General features: G+C 38.5%; 1 protein-coding gene across 1 annotated transcript in view; it reads right to left on the reverse strand.

Annotated features, from left to right (window-relative positions):
• LOC139938647 (gamma-aminobutyric acid type B receptor subunit 1-like) overlaps positions 1-16,598 on the reverse strand; it is a 54,130-nt gene that overhangs the window by 3,505 nt on the left and 34,027 nt on the right. The window contains exons 4-14 of the mRNA XM_071934254.1: positions 15,889-15,990; positions 14,309-14,423; positions 12,204-12,352; positions 10,766-10,919; positions 8,308-8,402; positions 5,967-6,030; positions 5,140-5,232; positions 3,843-3,993; positions 1,790-1,922; positions 877-984; positions 381-503 (exon numbers count right to left, since the gene is read on the reverse strand). Of these exons, the coding sequence (XP_071790355.1) occupies positions 381-503; positions 877-984; positions 1,790-1,922; positions 3,843-3,993; positions 5,140-5,232; positions 5,967-6,030; positions 8,308-8,402; positions 10,766-10,919; positions 12,204-12,352; positions 14,309-14,423; positions 15,889-15,990 (1,287 nt within the window). The remainder of the gene's footprint in view (positions 1-380; positions 504-876; positions 985-1,789; positions 1,923-3,842; positions 3,994-5,139; positions 5,233-5,966; positions 6,031-8,307; positions 8,403-10,765; positions 10,920-12,203; positions 12,353-14,308; positions 14,424-15,888; positions 15,991-16,598) is intronic.

Genomic DNA, 16,598 nt, shown 5'->3' on the forward strand with positions numbered 1-16,598 from the left:
AGAGAGTGGGGTGAATTGGTTTTCTCTGGACCTCTTGCATTGACCGCCAGCTTTGATGAAACATGCACATGTGAAAGGCTATCGTTGGCTGAGAGGTAAAACCCAATTCATACTTCCTGTGAATGCGAATGCGAATGCGATACGAATGTTGACATCACAAATTCGCAACTTAATTCGCACTGAGTTGCCCCGTCAAAATTCGCTTAGCATTCGCATTCGTAGGAAGTATGAACCGGGCTTTATGCGCAGCACGTACACGCGTGCACTTTTCTATTGGTTTTAATCAAAGATGGAGGTCAATGACGTAATGAGCAATCCATCTGTATATACAGGGAAATTGAGGTATTCGTACCTTCATCTGAAAACTAATCTTTTCTTACTTGTTCCAATCCATGTTTCTCCTTGGCCTGCAGAGGATCGAACGTCTCCCACAGAACAACGAGCAAAACATCAACAAGAATCAGACTGGCAACGAAACTAAATAACCTGAAGTCTTTCACAGCCTGAGAAAAATCAATCAGAAACATTAAAGGAAAAGGTGTACGTTTGGTAATCACTTTTAAAATTCAATGCAATAAAAACCTTTGCTTTTTATAGAAGACAGCAGCTTTTATAATTTGTTTTTTTGGTAAAACCATGCGTGTATCTACTTGCCGGGTAGAGTTTGTTCTTAGAGAACTGTCTTGCTATATTATATTCTACTACCGCAGAGTGGACTATCAGATTTTGGGAGACTTCTCAGTTCTTAACTGTACTACCGCGGAGTCAGTTTTTGAATTGGTCTCAACGTTTCGACTAGCTTGCTCTTGTCATCGTCAGAGACTTTTGATAGTATACAGCATTTTGTGAAACATTTTAATAACTGTAAATTCTTACCATTTTCCTTGCTGTTTTGTTGGTGAAGATTTTATGCACTCGCCATGTTTTACTGAACATGGACCCGAAGGCCATGGAAAACCCAACGGAAAGGCACCATGTCTTCGCCTTAAAGAAGACAAACAAATTTAATGTAGGTTGAAACGAAAAGTTTGCACAAAGTGAACCAATCACAAGATATTCCAAAATTAGACATTTGGAAATGTATTGATTTGTTTTAATTATTTTATGGCGGTTTAGCTGCACGTTGCGTGAGCAAAAATGCTTGAAAGTGAACGTCAGAAAATTGTGTTGTTTTAACAAATCTCACGTTTTTAGCAAACGCAAAGCACGGGTACGTACGTGACGTAATACGCAACCCAAATCAACTGCCACCAGGGGCACGTTGCCGCCTACTGACTGCAGGGCCTGAAACAACCCCATTCACAGTCCGTAATGATGAAGGCACGAGTATCATCCACTAGGAGCCTGCATGTACTGCCTTCCTTACGGTTTACGAAGCAATTATGGTTAAGTGCCTCGCTTCAGGTCACATGTTATAGTGTCATGACCGGGTATCGAACCCACACTCTGCTGCTGACAACCCCAGAGCTTGGGTCAGGTGAACTAGCGCTTGGGAAGGAAGGGTATGAACAACTATAATTATTAAAAAAGAACACCAAGTTGTTCAGGTTTTCAACTCCCAAAAATGATTTCTTATTAATTTGGCGATGTTGGTTTTTGTAGTCACTGGTAGAGGGCGCAACATCGACTGTTTTGGAAGCTGACTCAGAAGGACTGGGGTAAGTCTATAAATCTGGATCGAAACAGGTTTTTTTTCGTGATACGATGTCGACGACTATCGTTAACAATATGGACGCCGATCCATACTTTCACACGAGTAAAGGAGTGTTTTTTAGAACGATTGTCATACCTTGCACATCCATAGGAACGTTTCCGTCGACACCATTGCCGTATCGATCCCAAGAAAGATGATTGAAAGATACGCTAATATTCCACCTATGAGCATCAAGTTGTTGATGTTCGGACTTGACATTTTGATCACTCTGGTCAAGAAACAAAGAAAGAAAGAAAGCAAGAAAAACATGATACTTTATTTCTTATCTCACAAGTTCTTGCAAATAAGCTTGGCAGATAACTATGTCGACATTCGAATTCAGTTGTACATTTTTTAGAGGGACATGAAGAGTTTAATTATTGTGCGTATTTTTAAGAAAACTTTCACAATATCCCTTTTACGGAGGTTAAGCTTAAAAGAGGTTTGGTCAGTCTGTGCGCCGAGTGTTCTCACATCTATACCTTTCCATTGTTTCATGACCGGTTATCTCTTTAAGATGACGGCTTGATGACGTCAATGCACAAGATCTATTAGGGAGTCATTAACCAAATACGTCACCAAATTGACTAAGATACTAATTGAGTTTCACTTTGACGTAAACAAGCGACCTTTTCCAGTGCTCTTTTTACACTCCGAACTTGTTTCAAGTTCGTTCAGCTATATGAATAGCGGATTTACTGAAGCGTCTGTGAGTTTTAAAGAAAACTTTCACAAAAATCCCAATTATTTTTCCTTCGTGGACATCATTCATTCCGGATTTTAGGAGATAAAAAAAAGAAATGCGACCACCTTTTGAAATGAAATTTTCACATGTCAGTTTTATTGTACAATATCTAGCCTACGTTCTGTGTTTAAATAAACACTCGGACGGTTCCAAAAATCAAAATCAAAGGTCAATATGCTTTAATTTGCCTTTAAAGGCAGTGGACACTATTGGAAATTACTCAAAATAGTTGTTAGCATAAAACCTTTCTTGGTGACGAGTAATGGGGAGAGGTTGATGGTATAAAACATTGTGAGAAACGGCTTCCTCTGAAGTGCCAAAGTTTTCGAGAAAGAAGTAATTGTCCACGAATTTGATTTTGAGACCTCAGATTTAGAACTTGAGGTCTCGAAATCAACCATCTAAACGCACACAACTTCGTGTGACAAGGGTGTTTTTTTTCTTTCATTATTACCTCGCAAGTTCGATGACCAACTGAGCTCAAATTTTCACAGGTTTGTTATTTTATTCATATGTTGAGATACACCAACTGTGAAGGCTAGTCTTTGACAATTACCAATGAAAATATTATGGGATGACAATTTGAATTCATTTGGGAGTGGACGCAAAGGACTCGTTATAGAACGACATCATGGGAAGTCAATAAATCATTTTTATGTAGAGAATTTTTTAGAGGTAAAAAAATAAGTATACATCGGGGGACTAATTAAGTACGTTGCATGCGGGTACACTTCCCAAGCGTGTTAGAGAACAACGTTGAAATGATGTTAACTCTACAGTCTCGACTATAGGCAATTTGTAAGACAGTACTCACCCACGGAAACAATCGAGTGACACTCTTTTTAAGGTGTAGCATATAAAAAAAATAATATAAAAACGAATTGCCTAGCGGTGCTACATCAACAGACTTTATTTTCTTCTCAAATAACAAAAGACTTCAGCTGAAGCCCTTCACTATGCATATGAAAGCACACAGAGTAACAAGCCAAGGTGTTTTCTTGCACAATTCTCTTGCAAATTTGATGACCAATTTAGCCCAAACTTTCACAGGTTTGTTACTTAATGCATATGACACCAAGTGAGAATACTAGTTTTTTTGACAATTTACCAAACGTGAGAAGGGTATCTTTAGGCAGCTAGCGTCACGTTCTCCTGTATTAGATGTCGGGGGTCATGGACCACTCGCTTAAATAATAAAACACTCCAGCTGAAGCCTTTTAGTATGCATCTTTTAAAGGCACACAAGCAAGGGTATCTTTTCTTTCTATACTCTCATGCAAATTCGATGACCAATTGAGTTCAATTTTTTACATGTTGGTTAATATTATGTGCATGTTGAGATACACTAAGTAAGAATACCGGTCTTTGACAATTATCAAACGTGTGCAGTGTCTTTAATCTTACCGTAGCTTCCTGAAGCGTATGTTGAAGGCTAAGAGGGCACATGCCAGGGAGATACCGGCCACAGCAAACACTACCCCGGTGGTGAACAGTGATGGCTGTATCGTCTGGCGGATTTCTCTTTCAATTCTGAAGTCAATAGGGGGCGACCCACCTGTAAAGATTGTGAGGTTATGGAAACACACACTAAGCGCACGAGTAAATTTGTGACGTTATATTAAAACCCTGACATTTGACAACTGGCAATACTAATCTCAATATACTAATTTTATTTTTGTTTATTTTTTATTTTTTATGCAAGTCGCCTGACAAACAAGTCATATACAGAGGGATAACATGATTAAATAAGAATCCCACATAGTCTTCCAGATGGTCTTACTGTGCTTCACAATTCCAGGGATTGACCCATGAATATTTACACGGGTGGGTCTCAGGTGTGTCAAAAAATACACCTTAGACTAAGGCTCATTTGTGAACGAGTCGATGGGGAATTTCCTTGAGGCAGTAGACTTGTGGACAAGTCGTTAAAATGTCTGTTGCGGTAATAGCGTTCCGACTCTCCCCGCAATTCCCGCGGTATTCTCGCGAGACTGCTGGCCCCGCGAGACTACTGTTCTCACGACGACGGTCCCATTTAATGGGGAGTAGAAGTCGGGGTGGGACCATTAACGACTTGTCCACAAGTCTATTGAGGCAACGGACCAGTCAATGTTGTAACAATCCCAGCGGGTAAACGAGCTTGCAATGGCCGCTCAAATTTCTTAGAAGTCAGGGAAAACTGGATTTTAAATAAATTCAAATGCAGAGTTATTAAAAAAAACTTATTTATCGCCGGTTGCCACCTGGCAGATAACGCAAAAAGGGTTTATGCAGGCGGGCGACCAGCTTATCACACAGTCAACGAGTCAAATTAACAACGAATTTCATAGGACATCTGATTAAAGTATCCTTAATTGGTGCGTAAAATCAAGAAGGAAAACTTATCGATTGTCAGCAAAACAAGATTATACAAACATTCCTGCAATTTGTTTATTTATTTGAATGTTTGATTTATTTGCACAACAACTAACTTGTAACACCAGTTAACAGTTATAATATTATGGTTAATGAAAAAACATTAATTATAAACCGAAAAGGAAGAAGCCGAAAAGGAAGTCACATCAACAGGACGTTAACCACTGATCCCTACTAATCATTACAATAGTAGAGATCGGTGAGTAAAACCTCCTGTATGGTGGAGTACCTAGACTGCGATTGGCTCATAACTTTTACTAATTGCATGTAAACTATATACACGAACCTTGCCACTGTACTGATTGGTATCCATTCCAGACTATGTCATATCCTGACCCATTGGTTGGGTCCATCATTCCCGTAGACACGATCTCGCCATCTACGGAGAAAACGGTATTTAAATTTCCAGTGCTGAATGTTTAGATGATGTGAACTGAATTAGTTTGGAAAGATATCCGTATCCTGCCACTCTCAAGAGGTTACCAACAGGAATATATCATATTTGATGCAATTGGTTACTGTTTTCCCCCCATAACAAATGAAAAAAAATGGTGACAGGATACGGACTGTTATCTGCAGGGGGTCTACGTTTTGATTCTTTCCAAACTGGTATGAAGAGCTATCATGAAGAGCTGTAAAGAGAACGGTATAATGGGTGCGTTCGTTTAGCTTCCCTGGGTCGACCCCGGTGTGTGGCGGTTTTTACTTCCAGGACGAACGTGGGTAATTATCTGCACAATTTGTCCTGGAAAAAAAACCTGCCACACACTGGGGTCGACCCAGGGAAGCTAAACGAACACACCCAATATGTCCCACAGTGGGGCAAATTGTACAAATTGTCCAAACTTCGGTTGGGCAATATTGTTAAGGCCTCAATCTTCGGCCGTGTCCGAATCTGGAATATGTAGCTACGGCTATGGTTGAATCGCTGCGTCATCATAAGTATATGACGTCATTCAGCAATACCCTCAGATACAATCGTAGCTGTAGTTGGTAGCATACGGTAACATTTGGAACTTTCTCCAAATAAACAAGCATTTTTAACAGTACTAAATATTTTAAAGTATGAGAAAATCTGAAAGTTTTACGAAAAACCAAATTAGCTGAACTCGCCTTGTAGTTGTCGTAGTACGTACAAACCCAACCTGTCTCCAGATGATGTGAATGTCACCGGCCCCTGAGTGACCAAACAGAATAAGAAAATGTACACAAAATGTGAATGGATAAAAACCAAAGGAATGGTCCATTGGGTTTATAGATCCTCCCCAAAATATGAGTAACTTTCCCCCTCCAAGATCGTGTGCGATACTTTTACTTTTCATAATGAATGTGTAGGTGGAAACTCTAAGTGTCATTTTTGATTCATCGATGACGTTCAAGAACCACATTTCTAACACAGTTCGTTCTGCCTCATTTCACATCCGCAACATAGGAAGGATCCGAAAATATCTTGATCGTGCTTCCACAGAACAGATTGTCCACTCCTTTGTTACATCTCGTCTTGATATGGGAAATTCTCTTTTGTTTGGGCTTCCAGATGTCCAGCTATCCCGCCTTCAACGCATACAAAACACTGCTGCTCGGGTGGTCACCTTAACAACACAATACTCTCATATCAAACCTGTTCTTTTAGATCTTCACTGGCTCCCAGTATCTTTTAGAATCATTTATAAACTCTTGCTTATTGTTTTCAAATCTCTAAATGGTCAAGCACCTGCTTACATCCTAAACATGCTCAACATCTACAAACCATCTCGCAACCTTCGTTCTGCAAACATATATCTTCTTCAAGAAATAAAGTATAATTGCACCTGGGGGACAGATCTTTTTTTCTATTGCAGCACCTCATCTTTGGAATCAACTACCTCTTCACATCAAAACATCCACTTCCATTCACTCAAAACATCTCTCAAAACACACCTCATATGTCAATAGATCCATTATTTTGTATTTAATCTGTTCTTTGTTAATTTTGTTTGTATTTTCTCTGTAAAAGCGCCCTACGCACTTTTGTGGATTTGTGCGCTCTATTGAAACTTTGCATGGTGGATGTATATCTAACGGAGGTTTGCAGCAGTGTAACACAATGTGGATATCTCTTTTGAAGGGTGTTGGTTCTGAAAAGAAACGGTGGTTAACGAATCTACATTTCGATTAGTATGCTCTGATCGTCTTCAGGAGAAAGCTCAAAAGAGATATTCACATGATGTTACCGCAAAACTCACTTAGTTCTAGTTAGCTTTTGTACGTGCTGAGTTTGGCATTGCAAACTGCCGTTTCACTTCGAGCATAATCAATCTTATAGAGTCTGTATAGACGATGTGACCTGTGTTTACACTTAAACCGCCTTCTATTGAAAAAAACACTGCATACGTCATGTTTCGCCGGGCAAAAAGACACGTAGTCATGGTAAGATTGCATACACTTTCTAGCTGGCTGCCAAAACACAAAGGTTTTGCCCGGCGGTATGCCCACGAATCATGTTATGGTTTTCGTGTGACGTCAGAGGTCACATCGTCTATACATTTTGGTAATAACTCTGAAAATTAACGGCAACACAAATTGACATGGTAAATACAGCAGCTTTGGACAGTAATAATGCAATTTGAAACACTATTCACTTCGATATATATTATTATTGTTTGTACTACGGTTTTGGACAAATATATCATTTTGTTATCCTAAATATCTCAAAAACGCTATCTGAAATGTCATTTTCACAGGTTATTTTTGGAGGTATAGAATTGAAACGCACAGTGGGTTCCAATTACCAAAGGTACATAATCCCTTTAAATGCATTGGACACGTTTGGTATTGTCAAAGACCAGGGTTCTCACCTTGTTGGTGTACCCTAACGTATGCATAAAACAACAAATCTGTGGAAATTTGGGCTCAATTGGTCACCGAAGTTGCAAGAAAAAAAACACCTAACGTTACTTATGAGGGAGCCGTGTCTCACAATGTTTTATACTATCAACAGCTCTCCGTTGGTTACCAAGTAAGTTTTTATGCTGATACATTTGAGTTATTACCAATATTAGTGTCCAGTGCCTTTAAAGGGAAGGTACACGTTTGGTCATTACTCAAAACAAATTTTAACTTAAAAACTGACTTGGTAACGAGCATTGGAGAGCTGTTGATAGTATAAAACATTGTGGGAAACGACTCCCTGATGTGAAGTAACATAGTTTTTGAGAAAGAGGTAATTTCTCACAAATAATAAAAGACTTCTAGCTAGAAGTCTTTTATTCCTAGTTTGAAAGCACACAAATTCGTCCAACAAGGGTGTTTTTTCTTCCATCATTTTCTCGCAACTTCGATGACCAATTGGGCCCAAATTTGCACAGGCTTGTTATTTTATGGTTATGATGGAATACACCAAGTGAGAAGACTGGTCTTTGACAATTACCAAACGTGTACCCTCTCTTTAAGGCAGATTATGCTCCAGACTTACCGAGACGCCTTCAAATGTCAGACTGCTTATGATGTGGAATAATATATCTGCAGTGACGTTGTCGTACATAAAATCCGACAAGGCCCTTGGGGGTTCTTCAATGAACAAAAAATGGGGAAAAAATATATATATATATTTCATATTCATATCAACTATTTTATTCAGTACTGGGGGGGGGGGGGGGGTGTCACATTTTGTCACAGTTTATCAATTACACCGCAAGTGGTAACGTTTTTATTGGCAAAAAGGCGGCATTATTGCGTTTTGTTTTCCCGAATTATTTGGGCACCTGTCGGTGGCTAAATTGAGTTCCCTCGTCGATAAGAAAATCGAATCTTCTGAAACAATTCCATCAAGCATGAAGGTTTGATGGAAATAGCGCCAAGGACATCCACAGCTGTTATTGGTTTATAAAACGTACTATGCAGATGGCGTCTTTGAATAGAGAAACAACCCCATGCTCTCGCCCTTCCCTTGTAAGTTCATTCCTAGTTATTTATTAAAGGCAGTGGACACTATTGGTAATTACTCAAAATAATTATTGGCATAAAACCTTACTTGGTAACGAGTAATGGGGAGAGGTTGATAGTATAACACATTGTGAGAAACGGCTCCCTCTGAAGTGACGTAGTTTTGGAGAAAGAAGTAATATTCAACGAATTTGATTTCGAGACCTCAAGTTTAGAAACTTGAGGTCTCGAAATCAAGCATCTGAAAGCACACAACTTCGTGTGACAACGCAACTCCGACGACCGATCGAGCTCAAATTTTCACAGGTTTGTTATTTTATGCATATGTTGAGATACACCAAGTGAGAAGACTGGTCTTTGACAATTGCCAATAGTGTACACTGTCTTTAATTAATTAATTGCTTTAACAATAAATTTATATTGTATACTTATAGCGTATTATTATGATATTGTTACCTTAAATTTCTAAATGTACTGATAAATTCTCTTGTTGAACTATTTCCCAAAAAGTATGGAATAAACGTCGTATTAAATTGAATTGAAGTTAATGTAGGTCAGGGAAGGAAGAGAGAAAAAAAGAATTGTCACATGAATTCGTTCTGCTGGAATCACATCACCCATTTATGTTGTTAAAGCATAAACTAGTTTTGTATGATGATTACAATAATTTTCTTCACGACGGAATCAGTTTTATTTTGCAACCAAAGTTGTGGCCTACTTTTTAAAGAGCAAAATAACAGAAACACTCTCCATGGATGTTCAGTTAATTTAATCACTGAACGACATTGTTTCATTTTCTAATTGGATTATATTTTTCAATGCCACGCAAGTACTACGAGTTCAGCCTTTTAACTTTACGATGAAGTTGAGCTGAACTGGATACTGATATATAGTATCAAGTATCAAATGAAAATCGTCTTCTATAATCACTATTCACTCGATACACTTCTGTAGAGTTATAATACAATTCATTCAGAATAAGAGCTAACTTTAGCACATCTTGATTAGCTCTTACTCTTAATATATTTTATGTATAGGCCTTTATCTTTTATTTGATATCAATTCTTTAGTGCTTTTATACTCAAATCCAGGTCAACCAAACACAGAAACGGGCCATGTCCCTGGAACAAGGAATCAGAGTTAATTCTGACACGGGAGAGTGTATGTGGCGAATAATTTCGTTTTCCATTTGTTTTCAATTCTGAAATAAAACGAAAACAACCCCATAAACATTATTTAAATTTTAGCTATCTGTAGAGGGAAGTGTAAACTAAATTCAGAATTTTTAGCAAGAAATTGTCCGTTCCCGCTGTATGATTATTTAGCAATGAATCATAATACAATAAATTCATCTGGTCTAAAATGGGCCATTATCTTTTGCGGACATTCACTGCAAATCTCGTTGGTCAAAATTTGGCCAACTTTTGTGCCCAACGTTGGTTCAAATATCAACTGACTACACTATTGGGCATATCTTAACCAACAGTGGTTGGGCAAAAACTTATATCCAATAGTTGGGTAGACAGTTTGACAAAACAAGTTGGTCGAATCAGTTTAACCAACAGTTTGGGCAATACACCGTATCCAATAGTTGGGTAAACAGTTTGACAAAACAAGTTGATCAAACAAGTTTAACCAACAGTTTGGGCAATAAACTGTTTCCTATAGTTGGGTAAACAGTTTTACACAACAAGTTGGTCAAATCCGTTTAACCAACCGTGTTAGGCAAAGTTTGTTACCCAACTTGTTGGGTAAAATGTTACCCAATAATGTAGTCAGTTGATATTTGAACCAAATTTTGCCCAACTACAATAGTTCTAAACTGACCCATCCAGTTAACCAACATTTTGGTCAACTCTGCCCAAGCATGTTGGGCAACGATTTTGTTTAACCAACTGCCATTAATTGTAACCAACTAATTAGTAATGCAATTACCCAACACATTTTTTGACCAACAAATTTGCAGTGTTGTGGGAACGTGTACTTACCCAACTCAAGGAGTTGTTTCTGTGCTTCTTGAAGCGCAAGTGCCGCTGTCCAGACAGTGTCATAACTGAGGGATGTATCAAGGTACCCGACCAAGGACTCCGGGTCGCTGGATTCATAAATGGCTCCAAAGTTCTTTAGGAACTCGCTGGTTGTCTAAAATCATAGAGTGGTGGAATCGAGGTATAGTGAACTTTTGGATTGATGTCCTCACGCGGCCATCTACAACTTAATTTTGCATGTAGCTTGGTGGCAACCTACTGCAGTGCATGATACAAGACATGCACCAAGACAACTTTGGTAGGATTGAGTAATTCTTCAAGCGACCACCCATTATTGAGAATAATATTCAAATGGGTTCTCTTTAAGGAGATTGCCTGGAACTAGTTTCCTGTGAATTGTCTCCTGTGACATGAAGAAACGTTGGTATACGTACGTCTAAATATACAAGGTAAGACTCAGAGGATGAGCATCTTTTTTTTAATTAAAAATCAAAGTTGTCAGGTAGAGTTAGTTCTTTAGAGAACTGTCTTGCTATATTCTTCTATACCGCGGAGGAGATTTTTCAGATTGTTCGGGAGACTTCTTTGTTCTGAAAGAACTGCACCTGCCTTTTTAACTGCTACCTGGGCGGAAGGTAGAATGCTGTTGTGACTACTACTTCAGATTACAGAATCGTTATTAATTGTACTACCGCGGAGTCAGTTCTTAAATTGGTCTCAACGTTTCGACTAGCTTGCTCTAGTCATCGTCAGGAGACTGTATAGCAAGACAGTTCTCTAAAGAACAAACCCCGCCTGGCAAGTAGATACACACATGGTGTTACCGCAAACCAAATTTATATATTGATATCTCATCATGCAATGCCTCAAAACACATATAAAATTAATTTTTGGTTTTTACCCATTCACCAATGTGTGTTAGCACTGTATACTCAGTACTTTCCCGAGTCCTGTGAAACAAATATCACAGGCATATTACTGGGGTGGGATTCGATTCGAACCACGACCTTTGACCTTTCTAGAGGAGTGTCTTACCAACTAGACGACCGAGATTGCCCGGTAGCTAGAGGCAGTTCGAATCCTATATGTTTTGGCAGCGTTGAATCCTATGATTGTTTCGTTGCGGTACCCGCTACCACAACATAGGATTCGAACTGCCTCTAGCTACCGGGCAATCTCAGTAGTCTAGTTGGTAAGACACTGCTCCAGAATTGCAAGGGTCTTGGGTTCGAAGCCCAACCGAGTAATATGCATGTGATATTTTTGAACAGGACTTGGGAAAGTACTGGGTAAACAGTGCTAACACACATCGGTGTATGGGTAAAAACCTAAAACATATTACACTGAGGCAAATCCCACATCAGAATCCAAAAAAGGCTCACTCGATCGATCTGGATTATAATAAATGTAAAGCTTTGAACGTAGTTTGTTTCCTCACCAGGCCAGCTAGTGACGGTCTCCGATTGTTGTCAGTAGGCAACGTATCAATATCTATACCGAAGTAGTTGGCAGTTGCCTCGTCCATCTGCTCCACCGTGCAGTCTATTGAGTCGTCTGGTTCCCGCCACCAGTTCTTCTCCAACCAACCTGAATGGTTTAAGAATTGGTTATAGTTATTGAACAAATTATATTTACATGTGAAGCTCAACACTCTAAATTCTAAAGTTCGTACCAGCGCACCCCCCCCCCCCACACAAAAAGCCCCCTATATTTTCACTGATGATCTGTCAACATGTCCAGATCAAAATTGGCTGTGGGTTGGCCAAAACAAAATCGAAAAAACACATTGTAAACCTTGATTTTTCTCAACGGCTCCTAAGGTTTGGTTTGGATCATGGCCCAAGTTTCAAAGAGTTTCTGAATTATTTCACTTTCCATTAAAAGTTTAATATAATAGCCTGTATAACCTGCTCAATCGTGATAACATGTCCCCCACTTTGTTCAAGAATGACGTGTTCATTTAAGCTCTCATAATTTACAAACCATTTCAGTTTTCTAGAAACGATTTCAGAAACCATTAGTCTATAATGGGTCCATAGTTCTATCTTACATTGCCTTTCTAGTAGGCGTATTGTGTACAGAAATTAAAGTCCTAGAAAATCTTGAACAGGGTCATAGATTGTGCAACGAACATGAATTTGTTCAAATAGCACTTATACAAATATGAAAGAAACGCTTTACGGGTATATAGCTGGATTATTGTGTCGACGAAGAGGAATTAAATAAAGGGGCAACCTTTGTAAAAAAATATTTCAGGTGCAAAATGGCGTGACTTTCTTTGAGATAAAATCCTCCTTTGAAGGCCTTTTCCGAATAAGTGGCTACAGCTACGGCTACGGCTACATCTAGTTTTCCAAGTCAACTACCATTAAGGTGTGTAGTCCATGGCAACACCCTTAGCTACAGTCGAAGCCGCAGCTGTAGCCACCAATTTGGACACGGCCTTAAAGGCTTGTCACTCATTTAATTTTGCTGCACGGAAGAAAAACAAACCGTATTCCTGCAGCAAAATTACCGGGAAGTTGTTTCATTCCATAAAATATAAAGTCCTTTAAAGCCATTGGACACTTTCGGTAAACAGTGTTGTCCAAGTCCCACACTTCGTGTATCACAATATATAAAATAACAAACCTGTGAAAATTTAGGCTCAATCGGTCATCGGAGTCGGAAGAAAATAACGGGAAAACCCAACCTTGTTTCCCGACGTTTCGCCGTGTCATGACATGTGTTTGTAATTAATCCGTAATTCTCGCTATCGAGAATTGATATTGTTTTAATGTTTTCTCAAAAGTAAAGCATTTCATGGAATAATATTTCAAGATAAGTCTTTCACCATTACCTTCTGGAACCCTGTAAATTATTTGTAAATCTGTGAACTTTGTTTTTTTCTGTACCGAAAGTGTACAATGGCTTTAATGTGGGTTTGTACATGTATACACGGTTGTGGCTGAAATAAGAATGTGTACTTATGTGTAGGTATTTTGGCAAATGTGATTGATTATCATTACGTAACATAATTAATATTTTTATTTACGGAAAGTCCGTGAAATAACGACGAAATTTCATTTTACGGAGTAGGTACAGGCCTACTCTCTAAATGTAAAAGAGTGAAAAGGCACTCTTTGAAGAGCCACATTATATAGGGACAACTATTTTTCGAGTGGTTTCCACTCTTTTAGATAACGGAATACAAAAGTACCATCAGTGTTCCCAAAACCCATTGGGTTACCCAGCAAGACTCCAAAGACACCAAATTGCCCTCGCTAAATGTAAAATAGTGAAAAAAACACTCTTAGAAAAGCCATATGAGGGACAACTATTTTTCGAGTGGTTTTCACTCTTTTAGATTGAAGTTTGCTTTTTTTTGAGTGATTTTTCACTCTGTTCTGGAGTGAAACCCCTCTATACGAGTGAACTAACCACCACTCTTTTTAAAGAGCCATATGAGGGACAGCTCGAAATGTAAAGAGTGGTGTTTTTCACTCTTTTACATTTAGATAGTAAATTTACGGATATTTTTAAGTTCATGCGTTTGAAACAGACCTGGTAAGATCCAGACGTACTTTGGACCGTACAGTTGATGATGATAGGCAGCGCAGAAAACTCTCCTCGCCATGTTGCTATAGAAGCCGCCTATTATTATACGGGCTCCTAATTGCTGGAAAATGTAACCGGAAAACAAACAAGTTTGTATAAAATTCCGTCTAAATGAAGATTACTTTTAAGTGCACATTGTCCATTTTGAAGGAAATTTCAATCACAGAAAATCGTTCATCTTAAAGGCAGTGGACACTATTGGTAGTTGTCAAAGACTAGCCTTCACAGTTGGTGTATCTCAACATGCATAAAATAACAAACCTGTGAAAATTTGAGTTCAATCGGTCGTCGAAGTTGCGAGATAATAATGAAAGAAAACACACCCTTGTCACATGAAGTTGTGTGCTTTCAGATGGTTGATTTCGAGACCTCAAGTTCTAAACTTGAGGTCTCGAAATCAAATTCGTGAAAAATTACTTCTTTCTCGAAAACTACTCCACTTCAGAGGGAGCCGTTTCTCACAATGTTTTATACCATCAACCTCTCCCCATTATTCGTTACCAAGTAAGGTTTTATGCTAATAATTATTTGACTATTTACCAATAGTGTCCACTGCCTTTAAAGGAACACGTTGCCTTGGATCGGACTAACACGGTCGGGAATTTTATGGAGTCAAAATTTTGACTCCACAAAAATGGCAGACCGTATTTCTTCGCGACGTAAAAGGAAAACCATTTGCATTTTATAACGAACGGTTTCAAACGCTTTTCAACGACCGACTCGACCGATCCAAGGCAACGTGTTCCTTTAATATATTTAAGCTGTTTGTGCCTGTGATTTTGTTTCCAGAGTTCGGGAAAAGTAACTGAGTTTACAGTGCTAACACAAACATCGGTGTAATAGGGTAAAACAAACCTTAATGTTATGTATACCATGTAACTTTATGTCTATTTAACCGTTGCGGTACATATAACATAATCTCAATTGAGTGTTATATTCATTAGTTCAACTTGAAAATTTTCGTCTTTCCAAACTGAAAGATAGCATGAAGTGTAACAAAACATTGGCTAGCTGAATGTATGTTATCTTTCAATTTACAAAAACATTTTCCAGTTTAGAAAAATTGTGTTTAGCGACACATTTTATTGTTAGCTGAGCAAACTGACGTTAATACTCGATGATGTTGCACGCACTAAATAATGCCTCAAACGAAGCCTCCTCGTTGTACGAGGTTGAAACCTCGAAAAACTATGCTTCGACACGACGGTATCAAGTACTGCTGTGTTCCGTGCAGTAATTCATAAATTCAGAGCGGGTCGGTGCTTGCGTAAAGAGCCTTTGAGCAAGGCTACCAGTTAATCAGGTTGTTTTTTGTGCTGTAATGAGTTTCATACCATAACGATATTGAATTTACTAGAAATTCAAAACTATGGTAACTCAACAGCAAAACTGATTGACTCTGACCATGAAGCGTATAATCAGTTTAAAAAAGAAGAAGGATCTTTGGCAATTCAATCAAGGAAGATATGTAAGAAATTATTTCTTCAAATTATTGTCCTACAAGGAAACTGAAGCACGATTTTTACCTTGATATTTCCGACTTGGGTAATGGGGTTGTCCACAAAGCTCTCTGCTCCCAGGATCTCAATCCCTTCTTTTGAAGCATCCATGTGAAAATCGGCCATTGACTGAGAGAAAAAGAAAACATTAACTAATTGGTTACAGACACTGGACACCTTTGGTAATTGCCAAAGACCAGTCTTCTCACTTGCTGTATCTCAACATTTATGCATGAAATAACAAACCTGTGACAATTTGAACTCAATTGAAGCTGCGAGATAGTAATGGAAGAAAAACACCCTTGTGTGCTTTCAGATGCCTTGAATTCGAAACCCCAGTTGAGGTCTCGAATTCAATTCAAATATTTTAGTGAGAAATTACTTCTTTCTACGTTACTTCAGAAGAATTTGTTTCTCACAATGTTGTACACTATCAACAGCTCTCCATTGCTCGTTTAACAAGTAAGTTTTGATGCTAACACATATAAGTTCTAAACTTGAGGTCTCGAAATCAAATTCGTGGAAAATTGCTTCTTTCTCGAAAACTATGGCACTTCAGAGGGAGCCGTTTCTAACAATGTTTTATACCGTCAACCTCTCCCCATTACTCGTTACCAAGAAAGGTTTTATGCTAATAATTATTTTGAGTAATTACCAATAGTGTCCACTGCCTTTAAACAGTCTATTACCCGACCTTTGATTATTTACCTTTTAATGAAGAAACAATGAACAAAACA

Source organism: Asterias amurensis, chromosome 6 (assembly GCF_032118995.1).
Source record: "Asterias amurensis chromosome 6, ASM3211899v1".
Classification (NCBI taxonomy): domain Eukaryota; kingdom Metazoa; phylum Echinodermata; class Asteroidea; order Forcipulatida; family Asteriidae; genus Asterias; species Asterias amurensis.